Source organism: Hyperoodon ampullatus, assembly GCF_949752795.1.
Source record: "Hyperoodon ampullatus genome assembly, chromosome: 4".
Classification (NCBI taxonomy): Eukaryota; Metazoa; Chordata; class Mammalia; order Artiodactyla; family Ziphiidae; genus Hyperoodon; species Hyperoodon ampullatus.
This window is the reverse complement of record NC_136917.1, coordinates 55,379,951-55,407,165: the sequence shown is the minus strand read 5'-3', so window position 1 is coordinate 55,407,165 and position 27,215 is coordinate 55,379,951. Positions and strand designations below refer to the sequence as shown.

Here is a 27,215-nt window from a genome sequence, read left to right as displayed (position 1 = left end):
GAGAGTACATTCAGTATTATGCCATTTGTACAATGTTCTAGAACAGGCAAAACTAATGGTGGGAGCAAATGAAAATGCAACAGAACAATGGTTGTGCATGCATGTGTGTGTTTGTGTGTGTGTATGGGGGTAAGATGAAAAGAGGCCTGAGAGAACTGGCCGAAGTGATGGAAAAGTCTCTACTTTTATAGGGGTTCAGGGCACGTGCACATATGGCTTTGTCACCACTCCCTTAAGAATTGTGCATTTCGTTGTAGGTAACTTTTGCCTTACAAAGACTGATAAATGTTGAACCTTAGTAAATGATAAGCTTACTGAAGTGTTTAGATGAGAAGTCCTGATGTCTGCAACTTACTTTAAAATTTGTCGAAAAATAAGATGGATCGGTGGATGAGAGAGAGATGGCCAGATATGTGATAAGGCAAATCTAACAGTATGTTAACACCTGTAGAATGGAGGTCATTTTCCAAGGTCCCAACATGACCGTTTACCCCCATCACTGTGTGGGAAGCCCTGTGGAATCTTGATAAACCTCCTCCCTTTCACACTGTGTGGAGATGAGGAAGGGCTCAGCCTAGTAACTTCTAACCTAGTAACTTCCTCCCTTTCACACTGTGTGGAGATGAGGAAGGGCTCAGCCTAGTAACTTCTAACCTCTGTAAAACCAGAAAGAATTCTAGAATCTGCTCTTCTACTTTGCAAACCCCACTCTGTTCCTTGGAGATGGTAGGAAAATACAGAGATTCCTCATGTCGTAGAGCTAGGGATCCCCTTTCTACGAGCTTCAGAGCAAGGAAATCAGAGTGACTATTCCCAGAAACCTTGCTGCGTATGCATGGGTTGGCATCAGGATTATTCCTAGATTTAGGATAGGACCTGCATCTGAGGGAGCTCAGCTTTGAGTCATCTATCTAGAAATGCAGTACTCTGACCTTGCAGTTGTCTGAGGCAAGGAAAGTAGTCACCTGTGTCTGTGTCGAATAAATTCACCACCTGCTTCACAAAGGGACATTGTGAGGATTAATGAGATCAGTGTAAAAGACACTTGCCTTAAGTCCTCTGGAGGACAGAGGGACTGGAAGTCGAAAGGAGTGGATTTTGTGCAGTGACTCACCCTCTGGCTGTCCTTCCTCCTGGGCAGGTCCCTGCTCCGGCAGCAGGACCTCACATGCTCCTACTTTGGGATCATGTATACTGGACCAAGGAGTTTCTCATCTGCAGTTTTCCAAAGCACAAAAGAACAAGGTTCCTTCTTCTGTTGATGGCGCTGTGTCACTATTTCCACAGACACACAGAGAGAGACAGAGAGAGAGGGAGGAGCTGGGGGAGAGAGGAACACAGAAAGACATCCTCTGTTTAAGATTGCAGTCTTTGTCTGGGGGATGGGGAGGTGATCCCTCCTCTCCGCATGGAGACACCATGCTGATGGGCTAGTGGGTTCACACCCTTTTTAATGTTACATGAGCATGAAGCCAGGAAATGTTAAAGCCAGAAGACGCCCCCCATTATGAGCCAGCTACATTCCACATACATGTCAGCTCACACGCTGTCTATTTAACTGTCATGCATTTGATATCGAGTGAGCTTGTGTCCTTTCTGTTGCCTTTAAAATTTGCCTGCAATATTTTTCTGTACATTACTTTTTTCCTCTTTTGTGTCCAGTTTTTGTTTACACTGGCTGTGTCTCCGATTTGGGGTTGAAAGTTAGGCAAGTTGCTTATAGGGGTTTTCAGGATTTCTGAATATGAAATGCAAGGAAATTGCATAATGTTGCAGAGTTTCCTCTTCTTGTTGCTTGCTTGTTACCCAAAATACAGTAGTTCCTTCTAGAATCTTGAAGGAATTTGGCAGGTCTCACCCGCTGATGATCTGTTGTGGTCTCAAGAGTCAGTGTTATCCTGATTTGAGGTTGATTTTTTTCTTGAGGTCAAACAGTAAAGCTTCCTGAATTATAACTATGGCAACAGTGTTTGTATAGCTTGCAAATTGAAGTCCTGTGGGGGAGGAGGAGCACTCACCCACAACATTCGGTGTTAGTAACCCCAGAAACGTTTTGCTCGTGCTTAATTTACCAGGCCTGGAAATAGGTTAAAATAATTAGCCTACCCCTTCACTGGATATCTGGGTGGACCCTACCACCTGCATGCTCCAGGAGGAGCTGTTTCACCTTTTCCCTTGGAATTCTATCAGCTTCATTCGAGATTTCTCATAGTAAGTGCCAGCAACACTCAAAGTAGAAAGCTATAAGGATAATTTGCTTATCAAGGTCATAATGACTGGCTTCTGACCCACTGAGGAAGACTCAGACAAAAGAACATGCATCCTGGGTCTTAAGCTCCTGTCCCTGCCCTCAGTCAGGAGCGATTTCTTGGACTGAATATATGCCCAGCCCTGTCTGTGTTAGATGCTGGGTGGACCCCCATAGAAGTGTAAGACAGAACTGGCCACTGGGGATTTATTTGGAGATGAAAAATAATGGGAAATGAAAAGCTGTGTTCTGAAGCATTAAATTCTATAGAATTTAATGGCCTGTTAGAGCAGTGAGAGGTCAGAGAGAGGAGATGGCAGGGAGGTCTGCAGCCAGTAGGAACCCTTTGTGGAGGCAGAGGAAAGGGAGATGCCATTTTTGAGCACTTTCAGGCACTGTGAAACTATTTTTAATTCTCCCAATACTCCCACAAAGTATTATTACTTAGCTCTCCTTCACCATAAGAAAACAGACTCAGAAATGTTAAATAACCATCAAAAGGCACACAGCTAAAAAGGCCCATGGAACCAGGCCTGCATGCCAAGTCTCCAGGGCCCTCAGCACACTCTGTCTACCTACTTTGCCTCAACCAACTCCATTTCCCCTTGTTCTGGAATCCATCCAAGTCTTGTACAGGTGAAAGGACAGGCTAACAATAATGAAACCTCAAATGAAGCTGAATGTGTCAGCCCAGGAATGCCTAGGGCTGCCTTCTGGAGGAAATGGGGCTTAGCCCTTTGTGTGGGAATGACATTCAGTCAGTCTGCTTGCTTTAGTAGACCAGGAAGAGCTCTTAACTGTCGGTTATTTTCATCCAGCTGAAATCTGCCTTCCTGGGACTCCACCCTGACTTTCATCTCCATTCAGAGCAGTAAGTCTTCCCCTTCTTGGACATGACAGCCCTTCAAGTATTTGAAGACCAGTATTGTGATGTCTTGAAGGCTTCTCTTCTCCAGCCGGAGCTGTAGTTTAGGGCAGCACATCTCATGGGAGCTATGTGTCTGATAGATTAGAGCAGAGACAAGAGAGAGGGACCAGCGAGAACCGGGAGAAGGCCAATGTCGAGATCCAGATGAGAAGACAAAACCTGACCTCAGGCAGTAGGAAAAGAAATGGGGATGAGGGATAGATTCAGGATACATGACAGTGAGAAATCTTGTTACTGGACAGATATGTGAGGTAGGAGGAAGGGGGGAACTCAACGATGAATGAATTTACTTTCTTTCCTCCTCTACTTTGTTGCTTATTTTTCTTTGTTCTTCATTCTAGAGTTCCCTGTGAAGCTTAACTAGGCTTTTCTCTCGTGAGCTTTTTTGGTATTTGCCACGGCTCTTGGCTGCAAGCAGTAGAAACACAACTTAAAGAAAAAAAAGATGTTTTGGTTCACTCATGGAAAGAGCAGGGATGACACTGAGCTGCATTCTGAGGCTCAGACAATGCCGTCAGAATCTGGTCTCCCTTCCTATCACAGCTCCACTTTCCTTTGGCCTGTTTTACTCAGGCTTTGCCTCTGGTGGCAAGGGTTGGCCACAAAAGCTCCAGGCATGTATCCTATTCTCCTAGCAACATGACAAGACCTCGTTCCCTACAGTTGTGATAAAAAGCATTAAAAACAAGTCCTGTTCACTGCATTTGGCCTGGGGCGAATCACATGCACACTAGGATGCCAGGTCTGGATCCCCTGGCCAAACCTGAAGATGAAGTTGGACTCGGCCCCAGCCCCCGCCAATAGTGTGGTGGGGTGGCTCCCAAGGAAAATGAGGGTGGAATCCCTGGAAATAGAGGAACATGGTTGCTGAGCAGAGGGAGCTGGGAGCACGTATTCTGAGCACTTTGCTTCCCCGCACTGTTACTGAGGAATTGTACAGGAGGTAAGCCCTTTATAGTCCTAGGTGCAAAGCAGCAGGCAATGCTTGAACTAATAGAACAGAAAGTGTGTTTTTCTATGCATCGTCATTGTCATAATCGTGAACAGCAAGTGGTCATTTTTACTCACTGGCTTGCTGGTGTGTTGGTGAGCAAGTCTTCAGGGGCCATCAAGAGACTATCCAGCTGGCTTTGGGGGCACAGCCACTTGTGCTGGGCCATTTTCCAAGAGACTGCCTTTGTCCTAAGGCGCCTCTGTTGCATGGGTGAGGGATCCTCGGTACCTTGAGCTACAGTGACCCCTTCCTGGTGACCCCATGGACTATTAGTAGCATTTGCTGTCAGTTGTTGGGTGTAGAGCTAGCATTCAGCGGTGTCCCATAGAAAATAAATGGCTGTATGAGGGATTCTGACAGCCTTGAGTCGAGCCAAATAAGATAAATGTACTTTATCTTGTCTCGTAATAAGACCTGAATTGTGTATTTCCCTTTCTCTCTAAGGTAGAGATTCCTAGAGAATTTGCAAGGTGTTTAGAAGAATGAGATATACCCACCTGGAAATGATAGATCTGGCTTACTTTTTCTGTCTGGTTGATGCATCAATACATTGTCCTCCTCGCTTCAACATGAGGATTTTTTTTTTTTTAATTTCCATCTCTCTTTTATTCCCCTACCCACAAACTGTTCATCCAATCAGTACTTACTGAGTGGTCTGCTATATTCCAGTTACTAAACCTCTTTGCATGTAATTCTGCAGGGCAAGAGCAAGGTCTTCAGGTTTGTTCAGGGACAGGTCATTGGGAAGAGCCATCAGATATATTTTTATTGGTTTCTCTTTCAAAAGAGCCTCCCTAAGACAGCAAATGCAATACCGGTAGCCGTGGAAAAGGCAAGCCAGAGGAAGCGTTGCCAGGTGAGAATTAGCAAAGCAGCAGCAGCCATTTTACTTCCTTCTCTGGAGCACTTTCTGTCACTCGGGCTATGGTGACAAGAGGCCTCTTTCTAATGGGAGAAGGAGAAACCAATACCCAGCTCCCCAGCTCTGGACCTTCGAGTTGAGACATATCCTCATTTACTCTGAGCTCTTCAAACTGGTTTTATCCCCACAGGCTGAAGATTCAAACAATTAAATTTTTTTCCATTATGGTTTATTACAGGATATTGAATATAGCTCCCTGTGCTACACAGTAGGACCTTGTTGTTTATCTGTTTTATATACAATAGTTTGTATCTGCTCATCACAAACTCCCAACTTATCCCCCACACCCCCTTTCCCCTTTGGTAACTATAACTTTGTTCTCTATGTCTGTGAGTCTATTTCTGTTTCATCAGTAACTTCATTTGTTTCATATGTTAGGTTCCACATGTATGTGATAGCACATGGTATTTGTTTCTGACTTACTTAACTTAGAATGATAACCTCTGGGTCCATCCGTGTTGCTACAAATGGCATTATTTCATTCTTTTTTATGACTGAGTAATATACCATTGTATATATGTACCACATCTTCTTATCCATTCATCTGTCGATGGACATTAGGTTGCTTCCATGTCTTGGCTATTGTAAATAATGCTGCTATGAACCTTGGGGTGCAAGTATCTTTTCAAATTATAGTTTTGTCTGGATATATGCCCGGGAGTGGGAATGCTGTATTATATGACAATTCTATTCTTAGTTTTTGAAGGAACTTGCATACTGTTTTCCATAGTGGCTACACCAATTTACATTCCCACCAACATGTCAGGAGGATTCCCCTTTCTCCACACCTTCCCCAGCATTTGTTATTTGTGGGTTTTTTAATGATGGCCATTCTGATTGGTGTGAGTTGGTACCTCATTGTAGTTTTGATTTACATTTCTCTAATAATTAGTTATGTTAAGCACCTTTTCATGTGCCTATTGGCCATCTGTATGTCTTCTTTGGAGAAATGTCTGTTTAGGTCTTCTGCCTATTTTTTGATTGGGTTGTTTGTTTTTTGTTATTGAGTTTGTATGAGCTGTTTGTATATTTTGGAAATTAAGCCCTTGTTGGTCACAAATATTTTCTTTCAGTCCGTAGGTTGTCTTTTTGTTTTGTTGATGGTTTCCTTTGATGTGCAAAAGCTTATAAGTTTGAGTAGATCCCATTTGTTTATTTTTGCTTTTATTTCTATTGCCTTGGGAGACGACCTAAGAAAACATTGGTACAATTTATGTCGGAGAATGTTTTCCCTATGTTCTCTTCTAGTAGTTTTATGGTGTCATGTCTTGTATTTGAAACAGTTCATTCTTGAAAGCTTTTCTAACTGTGGCCTGTGGACCACCATGAGAAGAGAGGGCCTCCTTGATCCAAAAATTCATGTCCGTTATTGGTTGGTGTTACACAGGCCAAGGGTGTCTTACTGGTAACTTCTGGTGGGTGTTACTAAAAGTTCCTACATTAATCCTGTTTAATAGAGTTTGCTTAGTATTCGAATGTGGTGCTCTACTCAGAACTCTGCCTACCACACAGTCCTGAGCAAAGCTGTCAGTTCTCTCTGTCTGTGCTCTTAGCTTTTTTTTTTTTTAAATTTTATTTATTTTTTTATACAGCAGGTTCTTATTAGCTATCCAGTCTCTACATATTAGTATATATATGTCAATCCCAATCTCCCAGTTCATCACACCACCAACACCCCTGCCACTTTCCCACCTTGGTGTCCATATGTTTGTTCTTTACATCTGTGTCTCAATTTCTGCCCTGCAAACTGGTTCATCTGTACCATTTTTCTAGGTTCCACATATATGTGTTACTATACGATATCTGTTTTTCTCTTTCTGATTTACTTCACTCTGTATGACAATCTCTAGATCCATCTACGTCTCTACAAATGACCCAATTTCGTTACTTTTTATGGCTGAGTAATATTCCATTGTATATATGCACCACTTCTTCTTTATCCATTCATCTGTTGATGAGCATTTAGGTTGCTTCCATGACCTGGCTAGTGCAAATAGTGCTGCAATGAACATTGGGGTGCATGTGTCTTTTTGAATTATGGTTTTCTTTGGGTATATCCCCAGTAGTGGGATTGCTGGGTCACATGGTAATTCTATTTTTAGTTTTTTTTTGTTTTGTTTTTTTCTTTTTTTTTTTTTTACTGAGTCATTTTTTTAATTAGTTTCTGCTTTATAACAAAGTGAATCAGTCATACATATACATCTGTTCCCATATCCCTTCCCTCTTGCATCTCCCTCCCTCCCACCCTCCCTATCCCACCCCTCCAGGCAGTCACAAAGCACCGAGCTGATCTCCCTGTGCTATGCGGCTGCTTCCCACTATCTATCTACCTTACGTTTGGTAGTGTATATGTGTCCATGCCTCTCTCTCGCTTTGTCACAGCTTACCCTTCCCCCTCCCTATATCCTCAAGTCCATTCTCAAGTAGGTCTGTGTCTTTATTCCTGTTTTACCCCCAGGTTCCTCATGACATTTTTTTCCCCTAAATTCCATATACATGTGTTAGCATACGGTATTTGTCTTTCTCTTTCTGACTTACTTCACTCTGTATGACAGACTCTAGGTCCATCCACCTCATTACAAATAGCTCAATTTCATTTCTTTTTATGGCTGAGTAATATTCCATTGTATATATGTGCCACATCTTCTTTTTTTTTTTTTTTTTTTAATTTTTTTTATTTTTTTTATTTTTTGCTTTATCACAAATTTAATCAGTTATATGTATACATATGTTCCCATATCCCCTCCCTTTTGCGTCTCCCTCCCACCCTCCCTATCCCACCCCTCCAGGCGGTCACAAAGCACCGAGCTGATCTCCCTGTGCTATGCGGCTGCTTCCCACTAGCTATCTACCTTACGTTTGGTAGTGTATATATGTCCATGCCGCTCTTTCACTTTGTCACAGCTTACCCTTCCCCCTCCCCATATCCTCAAGTCCATTCTCTAGTAGGTCTGTGTCTTTATTCCTGTCTTACCCCTATGTTCTTCATGACCTTTTTTTTTCTTAAATTCCATATATATGTGTCAGCATACAGTATTTGTCTTTCTCTTTCTGACTTACTTCACTCTGTATGACAGACTCTAGGTCCATCCACCTCATTACAAATAGTTCAATTTCATTTCTTTTTATGGCTGAGTAATATTCCATTGTATGTATGTGCCACATCTTCTTTATCCATTCATCCGATGATGGACACTTAGGTTGTTTCCATCTCTGGGCTATTGTGAATAGAGCTGCAATGAACGTTTTGGTACATGTCTCTTTTTGAATTATGGTTTTCTCAGGGTATATGCCTAGTAGTGGGATTGCTGGGTCATATGGTAGTTCTATTTGTAGTTTTTTAAGGAACCTCCATACTGTTCTCCATAGTGGCTGTACCAATTCACATTCCCACCAGCAGTGCAAGAGTGTTCCCTTTTCTCCACACCCTCTCCAGCATTTATTGTTTCTAGATTTTTTGATGATGGCCATTCTTACTGGTGTGAGATGATATCTCGTAGTTCTGATTTGCATTTCTCTAATGATTAATGATGTTGAGCATTCTTTCATGTGTTTGTTGGCAGTCTGTATATCTTCTGTGGAGAAATGTCTATTTAGGTCTTCTGCCCATTTTTGGATTGGGTTGTTTGTTTTTTTGCTATTGAGCTGCATGAGCTGCTTATAAATTTTGGAGATTAATCCTTTGTCAGTTGTTTCATTTGCAAATATTTTCTCCCATCTGAGGGTTGTCTTTTGGTCTTGTTTATGGTTTCCTTTGCTGTGCAAAAGCTTTGAAGTTTCATTAGGTCCCATTTGTTTATTTTTGTTTTTATTTCCATTTCTCTAGGATCCAAAAGGATCTTGCTGTGATTTATGTCATAGAGTGTTCTGCCTATGTTTTCCTCTAAGAGTTTGATAGTGTCTGGCCTTACATTTAGGTCTTTAATCCATTTTTAGCTTATTTTTGTGTATGGTGTTAGGGAGTGTTCTAATTTCATTCTTTTACATGTACCTGTCCAGTTTTCCCAGCACCACTTATTGAAGAGACTGTCTTTTCTCCATTGTATATTCTTGCCTCCTTTGGCATAGATTAGTTGACTGTAGGTGTGTGGGTTTATCTCTGGGCTTTCAATCCTGTTTCATTGATCTGTATTTCTGTTTTTGTGCCAGTACCATATTGTCTTGATTACTGTAGCTTTGTAGTATAGTCTGAAGTCAGGGAGTCTGATTCCTCCAGCTCTGTTTTTTTCCCTCAAGATTGCTTTGGCTGTTCAGGGTCTTTTGTGTCCCCATACACATTTTAAGATTTTTTCTTCTAGTTCTGTAAAAAATGCCACTGGTAATTTGATAGGGATTGCATTGAATCTGTAGATTGCTTTGGGTAGTAGAGTCATTTTCACAGTATTGATTGTTCCAATCAATTGTTCCAATTCTTCTTGGATTGATCCCTTGATCATTATGTAGTGTCCTTCCTTGTCTCTTGTAACATTCTTTATTTTAAAGTCTTTTTTATCTGGTATGAGTATTGCTACTCCAGCTTTCTTTTGATTTCCATTTGCATGGAATATCTTTTTCCGTCCCCTCACTTTCAGTCTCTGTGTGTCCCTAGGTCTGAAGTGGTTCTGTTGTAGACAGCATATATATGGGTCTTATTTTTGTCTCCATTCAGTGAGCCTGTGTCTTTTGGTTGGAGCATTTAATCCATTCACGTTTAAGGTAATTATCAATATGTCTTTTCCTATTACCATTTTCTTAATTGTTATGGGTTTGTTTTTGTAGGTTCTTTTCTTCTCTTGTGTTTCCCACTTAGAGAAGTTCCTTTAGCATTTGTTGTAGAGCTGGTTTGGTGGTGCTGAATTCTCTTAGCTTTTGCTTGTCTGTAAAGCTTTTGATTTCTCCATCATATTTGAATGAGATCCTTGCTGGGTAGAGTAATTATGGTTGTAGGTTCTTCCCCTTCATCACGTTAAATATGTCTTGCCACTCCCTTCTGGCTTGTAGAGTTTCTGTTGAGAAATCAGCTGTTAACCTTATGGGCGTTCCCTTGTATGTTATTTGTCATTTTTCACTTGTTGCTTTCAGTAATTTTTCTTTGTCTTTATTTTTTGTCAATTTGATTACTGTGTGTCTCAGTGTGTTTCTCCTTAGGTTTATCCTCTTGGGACTCTCTGCACTTCCTGGACTTGGGTGGCTCTTTCCTTTCCCATGTTAGGGAAGTTTTCGACTATAATCTCTTCACATATTTTCTCGGGTCCTTTCTCTCTCTCTTCTCCTTCTGGGACCCCTATAATGCAAATGTTGTTGCATTTAATGTTGTCCCAGAGGTCTCTTAGGCTGTCTTCATTTCTTTTCATTCTGTTTTCTTTATTCTGTTCTGCGTCAGTGGATTCCACCATTCTGTCTTCCAGGTCACTTATCCATTTTTCTGCCTCAGTTATTCTATTGATCTGTTCTAGTTTATTTTTCATTTCAGTTATTGTATAGTTCACTCTGTTTGTTCTTTAATTCTTCTAGGTGTTTGTTCTTTAATTTTTCTAGGTCTTTGTTAAGCATTTCTTGCATCTTCTCAATCTTTGCCTCCATTCTTTTTCCGAGGTCCTGGATCATCTTTACTACCATTATTCTGAAGTCTTTTTCTGGAAGGTTGCCTGTCTCCACTTCATTTAGTTGTTTTTCCTGGGTTTTATCTTGTTCCTTCATCTGGTAGATAGTCCTCTGCCTTTTCATTTTATCTGTTTTTCTGTGAATGTGGTTTCTGTTCCACAGGCTGCAGGATTGTAGTTCTTGCTTCTGCTGTCTGCCCTCTGTGTGCTCTTAGCTTTTTGAGAGATGTTTTTTGGGTATCCCAAAGTGTCTCAAGCTGGTTGTGGTTTTCAGTTACTGCTCTACTTGTATTAATGGAAGTTTGTAGAATTACTGTTAAGTTTAAATTGGGTGGAAATTCTGTTCTTACATAATGGTTGTGTTGTTGCGATTTTAATTACTGCTTAGCTGCTTTTTTTTTTTTTTTTGCGGTACGTGGGCCTCTCACTGTTGTGGCCTCTCCCATTGCGGAGCACAGGCTCTGGACGCGCAGGCTCAGTGGCCATGGCTCATGGGCCCAGCCGCTCCACGGCATGTGGGATCTTCCCGGACCGGGGCACGAGCCCGTGTCCCCTGCATCGGCAGGTGGACTGTCAACCACTGCACCACCAGGGAAGCCCTGCTTAGCTTCTTTTGAGTTCTTTGTTGGTCACCAAGCTTTTTTTTCCTTTGGAAAGTGGGACTGGGTGGGGAAGTCGTGTGAAGTTGTGGTTGAATACAGATCTAGTCTAGAAGACTCCGCCACTTGTTGCCTTTGTAACCTTTGGAAAGTTATTTAGCCTACAAGATTGTGTGAAGTGGAAGCAGTGGTAGTACCCCATCAGCTCGAGTATGATATAAAATAATTCATGTAAATGCTGAGTATGATGCCTGGCACATAATCGGTGGTGGAAAAGTGATTGTGGTGAGTAGTTACTTTTATATTTATCTGCCATTTAAGAAAACATTGACAACTCTTGCTAAAGTTGACTTTAGATTTTATGCTTTCTGTTAATCCTTTAATTATTTTTATTTGGTTAAATTTCAATGCTAATGAGGCCAATGTCACTGTATCCCTCAAACCACATACCCATCCTTAGCCATTTGTCCCGTAGGGGATAAGTATTGATATGAAGAGAAGGAAAGAGGAGGATTTAGTGATGTCACGTATGGCACTCGGTAAGTGCTGGGTAAACAAAGCCATTCCCACTTAGTGCTATTCCTATGCCAACATCTGGCCTGGTGATGGTGATGAAGGGTCATCTTTACAGAATGCTCTGTGGGCCACAGAATTTGTATTCTACTCTCTGTGTTAAATGTTTTCTATTTATTGTCTTATTTAATTTTCACAGTGACCCTAAGAGATAGGGAACATTAATGTCCCTATTTTACACTAGCAAAGACTGAGGTTTAGAATTATGAAATGATTGGACTGTGTAGCCAGTAACTGGTAGATCTGGACTTTGAACCTAAGCAGCAGATAAGCACAAACCTGTTACCCCTGACAAACAGTTTAAAAGAGCAAGTCCTAGTGATGGTGGATCCATTGTGTCACACAGAGAGGAGGGACAAAAATTATATCTGATGGTGTAGAACCAGCTTGAGCAGTGTTTTGGGGTGTGGGCACGTAGCTCTGTTTTGTGTGTCCCCACACGTGCGCATCCAAGGAACAAGCCGATGGGAGGGGTTTAGATGTTCCAGGCTACTTGGAAGAGACCTCTGGGAATGACAAAGCTTAGGTGTGAATTCAAGTGCAGTTGAAAAATGAGCAACAGATTTTAGTGAATTTGCCCATGAATCTGTTTCTCCAACACTTTCATTTTGTGCTGATTTTGATCCAAAGTGTGATGTAGCCAAGTGCTAATGCAGCTGTGTGTCAGAGGGAAAAGTGAGATTGCTTTGTCTAATTATTGCTCTATTTATGCCTTTAATTTATAAGTTTAAAAAAATTTCCTTTCTGTGCTTTCTTGGTAAGGCCTGGATAATGGTAATAAAGGACACCCGTGGAAAAATTCTGGGAACCCAAATGACTCTGTATTCTCTCTTAATTCTCTAGGGACACGTAAATTGAATTGGCTCAGCAGTGAACACAATTGATTGCAAAATCACGCCTTAGTGCAGAGGGAGCATATGAAAGCTTTCTTCACCCTCCTTTGATTTAATTAAATTGTACTCCCATCATAGCTTCTGGGTGAGGACTCATAGAATTGCAGTGCCCTGTGATTTGTATCAAAGACCTACTTTCCTGCCCTGGTGTTTATCTTCAGAATCGAGCCCTGTGGTTCAAAGAATATGAAGTGTTACTTCTGTGTTAGGTGCCAGCTGGTCACGTGGGTTAATGGTGAATGCTTCAGGCTGGAATCAAAGGCCATCCCCAGTTTCATTTTCTCTCCGACTCGTGGCAAATTCTTTCTTCCAGTGACTCACCTTCCCTAGCTGTGCACGACATCTCATCACCTTTAGTGTCGTCGTCGTCATCATCATCATCATCATCATCATCATCATCATCGTCCTGTCTTATGTATCACGTGGTTAGTGGTTAAGAGCTTGGGCTTTGGAGACAGACTCTAGGAGTTTCTGTCTGGATTCTGCCCAATTCCAGCTGCCTGACCTTGGGCAAGTGACCTAACCTCTCTAATGCCTCAGTTTTCTCATCTATATGTCAGGAATAATTAGGTTGGTGTGAGGACTAAACAAGATAAATGCATATAGAGTGCTCAGAGTGGTGTCTGACACATAATAAGGCTTTTGTCACCATCGTTTGTATTAATCTGTTATTGCTGTTGTAATTATTTTGTAATGAATCTCAGACGGACCCTGATAACACAAAGTAAACATATGTAATTTGTATTCTCTGGAAACATGCACTTGAAAACAAGTGTTCATTGGTGTGGATATTTAAATTCTCATGCACAGTGTTCAGCAGAAACGAGTGCATCCCTGAATGAAAGTACTACAGAAAGCCAGAGGGCTCAGAGACTTGGATGTGGCCAGGTCTTAGAGTACTCTGGCTAAGCAGGATGGTTAGACTTTAGCTTAAGTTGGGTTGTTGAAACTGTGTATTAACTGATTGAGTCTTCCTAGGAGCCATAATTGAGGAATTGTTGAGTGGCTCATGTCCCCTTGAATTGATCCTGGAGATTTGAGTTCTATCCTTTTTAGACAAAGGCTCTTGAGAGGTTTACTTGAAGGCATACAAACCTAAGATAACTCTACTAATCAATCCTAAGACAGAAGCCACTGCCAAAGAGACCTTTTATTTTAGGAAATTGCCCTTGTCTCTGAACCTCAGTCTGACATTAGCGGGCAACTATGAGATCTAAAGAAGGTTTCCCCAGAACAGACTGAGCATTTCTAAAGGGCACATCGCATGCCCTCTGCTTCTGCCAGAATGGAAGGTATTTACAAACCATAGACTACTGGTATGGCTTGGTAGTTGTGTGCATTTGCCACTGCCTGGAAAAGTAAATGACAGTTGGAACATCCGTACAACGGCAAGATAGACTAGTACACCACCTTCCAGCTTTGTGTCCTTGGACAAATTATGTAACCTCTCTGGGCCTCAGGTTCCACACCTGTAAAATGGGAATAACACTAGTACCTAACCCAGGTTGTTAAAAAGATTTGATGATGTCACGTATGGCACTTGGTAAGTGCTGGGTAAACAAAGCCATTGCCCCTTAGTGCTGTTTCCATGCCAGCATCTGGCCTGTGTGATGGTGAGGCTGCTCCCCCACCCCGGGCCTTCCTTGTTGGGCCATGTAGTCACGCAGTCCTGGCGGGCATGGTTTGTTAGCTTCATTTCAAACTCATCCTCCTTGGCTCATTTACCCAAACCAGAGAGAGATGAATGGCCTGGCCTCGGAGGATCGGGCGGCAGGCACATGTTCCTGATGCCTTTGGCTCATTGATATCGCCTCTCTGATTTGGGGAATGCCTGGGTGTTCCAGGACTGGGCCTCCTGAGCCCCAGGAAACATTAAAAGAAAGTAATTTGCTGCAAATTCACCTCCTAGTTAAGGAGGGCTGAAAGCCCTGTATTTTGTTGTTCCTTCTGGATTTTGCCATTTAGAAACAGGAGCAGGTTTCTCTGGGACAGGATGTTTGAACTTAATGGGAGACATGAAGTGAGCAGGAATGGCTGGAAAAAATACTTGCCCAGATATTGTCTCTTCCCCTGTGTTTCCCTCACCTACCTGTCCAATTTTAGTGCATGCCATTGACCGTGAATGGCTGGTCCTCACTATTACGAGGTTACTCACTTTGCTCTGCAGGATTGTGCCACATCCTCATCTCCTGCCCTTCTCTGTTGTGCACTAGTTGCCAAGCGCACTGGCCTTCCTCCCTCCAAAAGGCCATACCAGGGCTTCCCTGGTGGCGCAGTGGTTGAGAGTCCGCCTGCCAATGCAGGGGACACGGGTTCGTGCCCCGGTCCGGGAGGATCCCACATGCCGCAGAGCGGCTGGGCCCGTGAGCCATGGCCGCTGAGCCTGCGCGTCCGGAGCCTGTGCTCCGCAATGGGAGAGGCCACAACAGTGACAGGCCCGCGTACCGAAAAAAAAATTTAAAAAGGCCATACCAGGCTCACAGTCTTTTGACTCCTTTTATGCATATAAACTGATGCCTTTTCATTCATCAGACAATAATGCTTGAAGTACAGAAACCCCTTTATTCTCATCTTTCTGACCTTCAGTAAGTGCCTGTGTGTCTTTGTAGTCTTCTTCAGGAAATGAATAATGATCATAAAATGGAGTGGTTTGTTAAATTATCTGTTTGATAATTCAAAAACCTTCTTGGCTGACTCCTTCAGTTTATAGACGGGGCAGTAGAGACCCACAGAGGGTGAGAGACTTACCCAGTGACACAAGGCAATCGGGGGGCCGTGTTGGAACTATTGCTCAGCTCTTGACCAGCATCTCACCCATATTTCCTAGCAGGTAAAAAGTCCCCTTAGGGTGTCATGGCTCTTTTTTCAGAGATGCTTGGCTCTGTTCCTCAAAGGGTTAAATATGTGGCTCTCAACCAACAGTGGCCATCACAATCATTTGGAATATCCTTTTTTTTTTTTTTAAAGTTATGACCAGTTTCATACTATGCCTTTTCATACCTATAGAATCATAAGCACCAAAGAAAGATTTGGGCACTATGATTTTTTTTCTAAAGCAGAGGCTTTATTATCTTATTTAATAATGTCAGCATATCAAGGATTCGCAAACTATGGCCCACAGGCCAAATCCAGCTCACCACCTATTTTTGTGTGGCCCATGAGCTCAACATGGTATTTACAGATGAACATTTGCAATTGACTTGATGATGAGAAACATTTTGAACTCTATTTAAGCTAAATGTTATCCTTCCTTTATAAAAAATTCTGTTCTTCTGATTAGTCAATCTGTATTTCAAAAAATTGTACTCCTTGGAAAAGATACTCCAAGTGGTTGTACTGACCACTCTTGCCTCAGAACCAGTTCTTTAACCCCTGGATGAACCAAGCCAAGCATCTCTGAAAAGAGCCATGAAGCCCTAAGATTGATTTTCACCTGCTAGGAAAATTATACCTGTATCTCGAAAACTCACTATATTTTGAATTTTCTCAAGAAAAAATTGTGGAAATTTGTCTTCTCTCTTGTTTTACAAGTACCTGTATAATATCATTGATTTGACTTTTGCCTCCTGGCCTGCAAAACCTAAAATATTTACCAACCTGTCCTTTAGAAGAAAAAGCTTGCTGACTCTTTCAGTGTGTCATTGTTTTTTATTGGGGTACATTCCCTTTTATGAATTCTATAAATCATTAAAGGGTTTTCTATTGTAAAAGTAATATATTCTCCTTATAACATTCAAATTCATGGAAGTATATGAAATAAAAAATGATTGGTCTCATTCCCCAGTGTTAGCACTTAAGAGTTTGTAATGTATCTCTGTCCAGACTTTGCCACGTACTAGCCATGAGACCTTAGTTAACCTCTCTAAGCCTCTCACATTCTCCATCTGTAAAACAGTGATAATAACCGTTCCTACCCAACAGAATTGTTGCATAGATAATTTGAGATAATTCATGTGAATTGCTTAGCACGTTGCCTGGTGTGCAGTTAATGCTTAATGATTTGTAACTAATTACATTTTTTTCTTCCTTTTTAGTTTATATACAAACATAAGTTTGGGTTTTTTTTAAAGAAGGAATATGATTTTTTTTTTTTTTTTTTACAATAAAGGTCCAGAGGTGATTCTGATGTGTACACACTTAAGAGCTGAAGTAAATACTGGGAAGTAGGTAATTATAGAAGGGATTTCTATTTGGGGGCCAGAATTGCCTTCCATTGTCTAGCACAAACCAGGGAAAAGGAGAAGGTAATGGTTTTCTTCAGCAAACCTGTAGGGTAGTATAAAATTCACACAGGTAAATGTTATTTCTGTTTTCCAGGTCTACAACTCGAACAAAGACAGCCAGAGCGAAGGGAGTAAGTATGTTGCTTGGATACTTTTCTACAGGTAGGGGTGGGCCTGGGCCTGGAGCAGTTGCTCTTCTGGGGAAGAACCACCAGGAGGTGCTGTGGGCATGTTGGGTCGCCCCATTCCCCCAGTGCAGTCGAGCTACTTCTGCTCCAGCTTACGGCGGCGTCAGTGACTCCAGGACAGTCAAGTGAGCCTGACTGGCAAGGCCGTGATGACATCTTGCACTGTATAGTCCTTCACACTGTACAAAGAATTTTTATGTACATTATCTCAGTTAATCCTTTGTTGTCTTAAGAATGTAGCTCCAGTCACCACTTAAAAGTCACTTAATCCAATAACACCCAGCTCCCCCAGCGCCCTGTCCTGTGGGAAGCCAGAATTGACTTTGCCTCCCTCACAGTCTCGCTCCAAGGACTGGAGAGCTAGAACCATCTTAGTGATCGCTTAGTAACTAACTCTGTGTTCCTTGTTGCCACTTTAGGGAGTTAAGAGTGGAGACGAAGAACCCTGTAATAATATTCCTCTTTCCTGGGAGTGACCCTGGGCGGCCTCTGTAGAATATACAGCACATTTCCCCTGCTACTGGCTCTGAGCACTCTGGTTAATCATGATTTCCAAGGGCACCTGTAACCTTGTCAAGATGATGGGATTAAAATGAAACCGCTATTGCTAGAGTGTTTGGGCTGATTATCTCCTTGGTGCACAGGGGAAAAACAAATTCCTGCCACGTTGCTACCAGAGTACAAAGGAAATTCTGTCCCCTTGCCTCAGATTTGCTTTGTAAACTGCACTTGGAGAAAAAATTCCAAGATAGCCCTACCGTGAATTCCAGTAGTGTCAGTAAAACAGTACCTCTTCATGTGGACAAAAGGATGAGCTGTTTTTAGTGTGTGTGAAATCCATTATAGGACAGAGATTGTCTTTCTTTCATTCCTTCCAAAATACAGATTCTACCAGAAGTTTTAAATAAAATATTAAGTAATTTGGAATGGATGCTATTGGTAGGTTAAGAGGCCTTTAGGAGAGGAAAAAAAATGTTTCTTTTTTTTCCTTCAGGAATTGAACAAGGGGAAATTTTTTTCAAGTAAATATTCAAGGAAACAAGTCATCCCCCCCACCCCCACCCCGTGTCAGGTGGGATTGTTTTAGAGTATCTGAAATCAACTCTGGTTAACTTGGCCTAAAGTAACAGTACAAAGAAAAATAATAATAATAAAGGAATACAGAAGGCTTCAGTGTAACTCACAGTAAGGTAGGAAGACCTGAAGAACCAAGGCTTGAAAACAGACCAGTTCTGGAGACCCAGGGACCAATGAGAAAGGGTCTTCTGGATAATATTTGCAGGATGATAAAGCCCATAAACTGTTTTTTAGTCCTTGCCTCACTCTTCTGAAGGTCCAGATTCCCAGGAAAGATAGCATCAAGGTGGTCTAGCTGTGGCCTACCCAGGGGAAGACAACACACCTTGATTGATGGTTTCAACAGTATTCATAAAATGGGAGCAGGGTAGTTTACCAAAGGGAGATAGGGGAAGCCACCGGGACAAGAGAGGATAGATGCCAAGCAGGCTGAAATAACAGATGCCCACACCATGCCCTAACCTGGGAGACACTTCTATCATGAAGGACCCAGGAACTGTGGGGGACTAGATGCATATGAATGGAGAACCAGCGCCCCCGTCACCCCACACCAGAAGTTTGCCTGTAACTTTTGACCTTACCAACCTACTTCTCTCTCCTTGAGCTAAGTGCCACTAGATTTGAAAGACGACCATGACTCTGCTGGTGGGCGTGGCAGCTGGTTGTACTGTTTTGTAAGGCCTTTGGGGCATATGTATCGGAAGCCTTTAAAATGCAAATATCCTTTGACCCAGCGATTTGTCCTAAAGAATAGGCTGGAGTGCAAAGATGTTTCTGCAAAAAAGTTCACTGGAGCATCGGTAATAATAGTGAAGAATTGGAGACCATCTAAATGTTCAATAGGAAGTCCATTAAAAATATCATAAAGTACTATGTAGCCTTCAGAACAAGAGAGATCTTGGTATATTTGCAGAAATGGTATCCACAGTATACTCACTGAGTTTTTTAAAATTCAGGTTGTAGAACCATGCATTTATTAAAATAAATTAGTTGACTCGTCTAGATACATTGATAGAAAAAATGTCTGGAAATACATTTATCATTAAACTCTTACTCAGGATAGAGGGCAGATTATTACGAGACACTGACCTGGGCAGATTATTACGAGACACTGACCTTCTACTTTAAATATTCTGTGTACTTTGCATTGTCGACAAAGAGTATGTATTTTACAATAATGGCGATTAATAGGTAGCATTTATTGACTGCTTACTGTGTTTCAGTGTGTTTTATCCACATTAGCTCATTTAAAGCTCACAGCACTGACTGAGGTAGGTGCTTTTGACCTACTTTGTATATTAGGAAATTGAGGTCGGTGAACTCAGGAGATACGATTTAATCTGAGTTCTGTCTGATTGTAACGTCTTTGCTGTTAACCATGAGAATATGCTACCTCCCTAGGAAAAGAACAATACAGAAAGTTCTATCTTGGGAAACACAGACACTTGCAACATTTTGCTTTTGGCATCCCGTTATCCACAGGGTGCCGAGAGTTGGCTGCCTTGAGTCTCTGATGATTCTTCAATGGCTTATTACCCTTTCATTTAGGAAGTGGGAAAGAAAAATATGTGTTAAACATATTGCCCACTTTTCCAGGAGTACTTTTGATAGAAACAGTTTTTCTAGGGTATTGCTATTCTTTTTTTTTTTTTTTAATTTATTTATCTTTGGCTGTGTTGGGTCTTTGTTGCTGCGTGTGGGCTTTCTTTAGTTTCGGCAAGCTGGGGCTACTCTTCATTGCAGTGCATGGGCTTCTCATTGCGGTGGCTTCTCTGTTGCGGAGCATGGGCTCTAGCTGCATGAGCTTCAGTAGTTGTGGCACACGGGCTTAGTTGCTCTGCGGCATGTGGGATCTTCCCAGACCAGGGCTCGAACCCATGTCCCCTGCATTGGCAGGTGGATTCTTAACCACTGTGCCACCAGGGAAGTCCCGGGTATTGCAATTCTAAAAGATGTTCTGTTAACTGATTTCCAAGCTCGCAAAACCAGAGGACTGTTCTGGGTTGGTGCTTCCTCCCGTCCTTTGGCAGTAGGAACCCCTCTTCACATCACACAAGCCTTAGCTTTGCTTCCCCTCCCCTCCAGAGCGCTTGTCCCTTTCATATTCCTCATGGCAGTGATTTGCAGTTTCACTGTGCTCATCGCCACAGGTGGCGCTATTGCCCAGGGTCTGATTGTTCTGCAACTCTGTTTATATGACAGTCAAAACTTTTTTAAAAGTAAGAAGTCAATCTGATAGGAATTTAAGAGCGAGACATCGCACTTTTCACCTTTAATAGCCATTTCCAAATGTCTAGCATTTTCCTTTCTAGAAAATATTTTGGTGGGAATTTGAATGCCAACATTTTATCACAGAACCAGAATGTTTTCAAGAGACAGGTAGCAAAAGGGGATTCCTTTGGGGACACTTCTGAATTTGTTGCTTTTCTCTTGAAGTTTCTCTCAGGCCGTACAGTGCCTGTGGGGTATAAGACAGGGCTGTAAATAATGTCTGGCACCTGTTGGTATTTTCCAAATGGCCCCGTTGCCAGGAGAGGATGGCAGCAGATAAATACATGCACATTTCTTTGCAGAGACTTTTTCCCCTCCTTTTTCTTCTCTGTTTGGATCTCAGGTACAGTGAGTGAATTAATCATAATCCCCGGTTTGTGGCACATGATCATCACAGGCCCCTCCCTTTCGCCCTTCATTCATTCATTTATTCATTCACTCACTCCCTCCCTTTTAGTTCTTTTCCCACCTCCTATTCCTGTCTTCCCCTTCACCGTTCTAATGTGTACCTTTAAAGTGTATTCTTGGACAATGAGTATCTTTTATATCCCTGTGTTTTTTTTTTGTTTTTTGGTTTTTTTTTTTTGCGGTACGCAGGCCTCTCCCGCTGCGGAGCACAGGCACCGGATGCGCAGGCTCAGCGGCCATGGCTCACAGGCCCAGCCGCTCCGCGGCATGTGGGATCTTCCTGGACCGGGGCGCAAACCCGCGTCCCCTGCATCGGCAGGCGGACTCTCAACCACTGCGCCACCAGGGAAGCCCTCCCTGTGTTTTTAAGTTACATAAATGTTTGTCTTGTTCTGTTTCCTACTGTGCCCCCTCAGCATTGTGTTAGGAACCGTCCATATTCCCCTGTCTACCTCCAGACTGTGGCTTCCATCTGCTGCACACTCCATGGTGTGTAACACTGTGCAGAGATGCACTCCACTCCGCGTGCCTCCCAGTCCTCATCACCACTAACAATACCACGAGGAACGTCTTTGTACATGTCCACCTGTGTGAGAATCTCTTTGGGGTTTACCCTCAAGGAGAGTTGCTGGTTAGCCAGAGGGTGTGTGTGTACTTTGTTTGAGGGAAGGCTGTCACCTTGTGATCTAGACTGGCCTTTCCCCAGTCCTCCCAGCCCGACAAGAGTATTTCCCCATTCCTGCCAACTCTTCTCATTATATTCAGCTTTCTAATTTTTTGCCAGTCTAATAGATATAAAATGGTAGCTCATTGTTGTCTTAATTTGTATTTCTCTAATAATTAGTGTGTTTGAGTATCTCTTCATATGCCTGCTTACTGGGTGTCCTCTTCTGCTTTTTGCCTGTTTGTGTCCTTTGCCCATTTTTCTATTGCAGTTACCATTTTTTTTTACTGCTGATTTGTAAAGTTCCTTCTGTATTCTAGATATTAGTTCCTTGTTAATTGTAGATTTTATTTATTTATTTATTTATTTATTTATGGCTGTGTTGGGTCTTTGTTGCTGCGCGTGGGCTTTCTCTAGTTGCGGCAAGCAAGGGCTACTCTTCCTTGTGGTGTGCGGGCTTCTCACTGCAGTGGCTTCTCTTGTTGTAGAGCACAGGCTCTAGATGCACAGGCTTCAGTAGTTGTGGCACTTGGGCTCAGTAGTTGTGGCTCACGAGCTCTAGAGCGCAGGCTCAGTAGTTGTGGTGCATGGGCTTAGTTGCTCTGCAGCATGTGGGATCTTCCCAGACCAGGGCTAGAACCCATGTTCCCTGCATTGGCAGGCAGACTCTCAACCACTGAGCCACCAGGGAAGCCCAATTGTAGGTATTTTAAATATATCTTCCCATTTTGCTATCTGACAATTAATATTATGTGTGATATCCTTCCTTGAGTATAAAGTCTTTTTATATATTCAAAAAATTTTTTGCCTTCTGGTTTACGATTTTCAAGTTGTGTTTTGAAAAAGGCCTTTCTGACCCATGTCACTAAGATATGCACCTACATTTTCTTTTATTGGCTTCATGATTTTGTCTTTCACACTTTGGTTTCTAATCCAACTGATATCTACCACTGTATATGGTGTTTCATGAAGATTCAGTTTTGTTTTTATCCACATGAAAAGCCAGTTTTCCCAACAACATCTACCAAGCTATCCATTCTCACCCTCTTTGACTTGTGATACCAGCTTTATTGTGTATTAAGTTTGCACATCTGAGCTCTGTCTCTGAGCTCTTTATTTCCTTGGTCTGTCTGTTCTTGTGCTCATACCTCTCCAGTTTTAATATGATGACTTTGAGGCAGGTCTTAATATCTAGTAGTTTAAGTCTCCTCTCTTTACTCTCCTTTTTAAGGGTTGACATAGCTGACTGTGGACCTTTATCCTTCTATATAAATTCTAGCTTAAGTTTGATAAGTTCCTCAAAAATTTAAAATTTTCATTTTGGATTGCATTGAAATGTACAGGTTAATTTGTGGAAAAATGACACTTTAAAAATATCAGTAATGGTTTAATCATTGAATGTTGTTTCTCACAGTATGCTTTACAAGTAACATTTTTTAAAATGAAAAAAATTTTATTGAAGTATAGTTGATTTACAGTATTGTGTTAGTTTCAGGTGTACAGCAAATTGATTCAGTTATATATATATATTCTTTTTCAGATTCTTTTCCATTATAGGTTATTACTACGTACTGGATATAGTTCCCTGTGCTATATAGTAAATCCTTGTTGCTTATCTATTTTATATATAGAAGTATCTGTTAATCACATACTCCTAATTTATCCCTCCCCCACCTTTGCCCTTTGGTGACCATAATTTTGTTTTCTGTGTCTGTGAGTCTGTTTCTGTTTTGTAAATAAGTTCATTTGTATTACTTTTTAGATTCCACATATAAGTGATATAATATTTGTCTTTCTCTGTCTGATTTACTTCACTTAGTATGAGTCTGATAGTCTCTAGGTCCTTTCATGTTGCTGCAAATGGCAATATTTTTTATGGCTGAGTAATATTCTATAGTGTATATATACTCCTTCTTTATCCATTCATCTGTCTGTTGACATTCAGGTTGCTTCCATGTCTTGGCTATTGTAAATAGTGCTGCTGTGAACATTGGGGTGCATGTATCTTTTCAAATTAGAGTTTTTGTCTTTTCCAGATATATGCCCAGGAGCGAGATTCCTGGATCATACGATAACTCTATTTTTAGTTTTTTAAGGAGGCTCCATATTGTTCTCCATAGTGGCTACACCGATTTAAATTCCCACCAGTAGTGTAGGAGGGTTCCCTTTTCTCCACACTCTCTCCAGCATTTATTTTTTGTAGACTTTTCGATGATGGTCATTCTGACTGGTGTGAGGTGATGCGTCATTGTAGTTTTATTTGTATTTTCTCTAATAGTTAATGATGTGGAGCATCTTTTCATATGCCTGTTGGCTGTCTGTATGTCTTTTTTTAATTTTTTATTATTTATTTATTTTTATTTTTGGTTGCGTTGAGCCTTCGTTGCTGCACTCTTTGTTGCGATGTGCAGGCTTCTCATTGCGGTGGCTTCTCTTGTTGCGGAGCACGGGCTCTAGGCGCACAGGCTTCAGTAGTTGCGGCTTGCGGGCTCTAGAGTATAGGCTCAGTAGCTGTGGCGCATGGGCTTAGTTGCTCCGTGGCATGTGGGATCTTCCCGGACCAGGGATCAAACCTGTGTCCCCTGCATTGGCAGGCAGATTCTTAACCGCTGCGCCACCAGAGAAGTCCCTATCTGTATGTCTTGTCTGGAGAAATGTCTATTTAGAAATGTTCTAACTTCATTGGTTTACATACAGCTGGGAAAATTGACGCTTTTATAATACTAAGTCACCTCTTCCAAGAGCTTTGAATGTCTTTCCATTTATTCAGACCTTTACTTTTCTGCCTAGAAGTCTTCTGTTTTCTTGGTAGGTTAATGCTTACATACTAAATTCAAAAACCAATCTGCTAATTTTGGCAGTCGTATGAGACACTCAACCGTGGATCCGACTGCCATCAGGAACCTTCCCTGGGTTTGTTCCTGGAATGTCAGGAATATACATCAGTGACACTGAGTTTTCTCTAGTTGGTCAAATTCTTACCCAGTAGTGGAGGGAAGGGAAAAGGTGGGAGTAAGAATAGATAGAGAAGAAGGAAATCTGGTTTGTTGCTTCCTAAGCTTCTTTACTGAGAAGGTGATCACACCAGTGTCAATCATTCTAAACGGCAAAAGACTGTCATTGATTTTCCCCTTTATTATTACAAAGAACAGGACTCTGCCCTGGGTAGGGACCCCTCCTCTTCCCATCTTACCCTTTGCCACCTTAATGTGTATGTCCTGAGTCTACATGTCCTGTTTCTTGCTTTACGTTGGCTGCAGTTGTGAGATTTACTCCCCAAAGGCTTTATGAGAATTGGTTCATTCTCCTTTGAAATGAGCCCAGGTCAGAAGCAGAAGGGGGACCTAGGAAGGGACCTATTCTCGGCCCCGCTGCTGTTGTCCTGTAGTCCCACCTGAGAGACAGCTGGGAAGCCGAGAACTTGTCAGAAAGGGTAGACAGTCTGGTGCATGAGAGCAAGGGAAAGGCAGGCTTTTCTAGTGTGAGTTCGTCTTTACCAAGTTTGAAGTTTTAAATAATAAGTGTCACCTCCAACTTAGCTCTGAAAAGATTAGCTTGTTTACAGAAATGCTGCTCTTCTGCTGCTTTGCCAGCTGTTTGGAGACTGACAGACTGAGACAGAGAGGGATGTCTCCTAATCTTGGCTTCTAGTGCCACTTCCCTTACTGTGAGTATGAACTCGAATTCCATGGGTCAGTTGGGTCATTTAAAAGGAATATGCCCGAGTTGCCCTAGGTGTGCCTTGTCACACACTGTTGGCCCCAGCGGGCTTTTCAGAAGAATATTGCAGCCATTTTCTCTCCTTCCCACTCTTGTCGAACATGTTCTTTGCATCGACCTGAACCTCTCACTAGACTTAACTGTAGGGGTCCAGGCTTCATTCAACTAATACCTCTTGGAATTCTTAAGGGCCGTGGCCCTGGGTGACATGAGTACTGAGGGGTGAGGACACCAACCAGCCGTACAGTTGCCTCTACCTTTAAGGAGTATATGGTCTGATGATGAAGTTAAGACCCCTGGGAGATGATAGACTGATGGCCCATCACACATTTATGGGTGTGTAGTACCCGTGCTCTCTGCAGATGCACTCATGTGCAGACAGGTGCACACAGCCAATTGGAATGGGCTTCCATCTAGGCTAGAGAGGCTTAAAAAGTGCCCTCCCTTCTCTCCAGAAGAAGGAAATATAATTCTTCCTCTTTGCTTCCCAGTCTTAATTCCTTCATTCCTTCCAGTTTGTTTTTTATTTATTTTTTTATACAGCAGGTTCTTATTAGTTATCCATTTTGTACATATTTATTTTATTTTTAGCTGTGTTGGGTCTTTGTTGCTGTGCTTGGGCTTTCTCTAGCTGCGGTGAGTGGGGGCCACTCTTCGTTGGGGTGCATGGGCTTCTCATTGCGGTGGCTTCTCTTGTTGCGAAGCACAGGCTCTAGGTGCACAGGCTTCAGTAGTCGTGGCTCGCAGGCTCTAGAGCACAGGCTCAGTAGTTGTGGCACACGAGCTTAGTTGCTCCGCGGCATGTGGGATATTCCCGAACCAGGGCTCGAACACATGTCCCCTGCATTGGCAGGCGGATTCTTAACCACTGTGCCACCAGGGAAGCCCAGTATATTTTCTTAATATAATCTCCCCTATGCATTTTAAAATAGCTGAGATTATTTTGTATGGTTTTCTTTTTAATTTTTTAATTTAATTTAATTTATCTTTTATGCAGCATGTTCTCATTAGTCATCCATTTTATACACATCAGTGTACACCGGTCAATCCCAATCTCCCAATTCATCACACCACCACTACCACCCACCACTTTCTTCCTGTGGTGTCGGTACATTTGTTCTCTACATCTGTGTCTCAATTTCTGCCCTGCATACCGGTTCATCTGTACCATTTTTCTAGGTTCCACATATATGTGTTAATATACGATATTTGTTTTTCTCTTTCTGACTTACTTCACACTGTATGATAGTCTCTAGATCCATCCACGTCTCTACAAATGACCCAATTTCGTTACTCTTTATGGCTGAGTAATATTCCATTGTATATATGTACCACATCTTCTTTATCCATTCATCTGTCTGTGGGCATTTAGGTGGCTTCCATGACCTGGCTGTTGTAAATAGTGCTGCGATGAACATTGGGGTGCATGTGTCTTTTTGAATTATGGTTTTCTCTGGGTATATGCCCAGTAGTGGAATTGCTGGGTCATATGGTAACTCTATTTTTAGTTTTTTAAGGAACCTCCATACTGTTCTCCATAGTGGCTGTATCAATTTACATTCCCACCAACAGTGCAAGAGGGTTCCCTTTTCTCCACACCCTCTCCAGTATTTGTTGTTTGTAGATTTTCTGATGATGCCCATTCTAACTGGTGTGAGGTGGTACCTCATTGTAGTTTTGATTTGCATTTCTCTAATAATTAATGATGTTGACCAGCTTTTCATGTGCTTCTTGGCCATCTGTTTGTCTTCTTTGGAGAAATGTCTATTTAAGTCTTCTGGCCATTTTTTGATTGGGTTGTTTGCTTTTTTAATATTGAGCTGCATGAGCTGTGTATATATTTTGGAGATTAATCCTTTGTCCGTTGATTTGTCTGCAGATATTTTCTGCCATTCTGAGGGTTGTCTTTTCATCTTGTTTGTAGT

The 27,215-nt window shown here is 42.0% G+C and overlaps 1 protein-coding gene across 3 annotated transcripts in view; it reads left to right on the top strand.

The window, feature by feature from the left end:
* The window catches only part of ARHGAP26 (Rho GTPase activating protein 26), a gene marked incomplete at both ends in the record, with an annotated part of 484,977 nt that overhangs the window by 231,720 nt on the left and 226,042 nt on the right, over positions 1-27,215 (top strand). For all 3 annotated transcript variants that reach the window (XM_079704014.1, XM_079704013.1, XM_079704012.1), the window contains one exon: positions 17,057-17,093. In XM_079704014.1, coding sequence (XP_079560140.1) covers positions 17,057-17,093 — 37 coding nt within the window. The remainder of the gene's footprint in view (positions 1-17,056; positions 17,094-27,215) is intronic.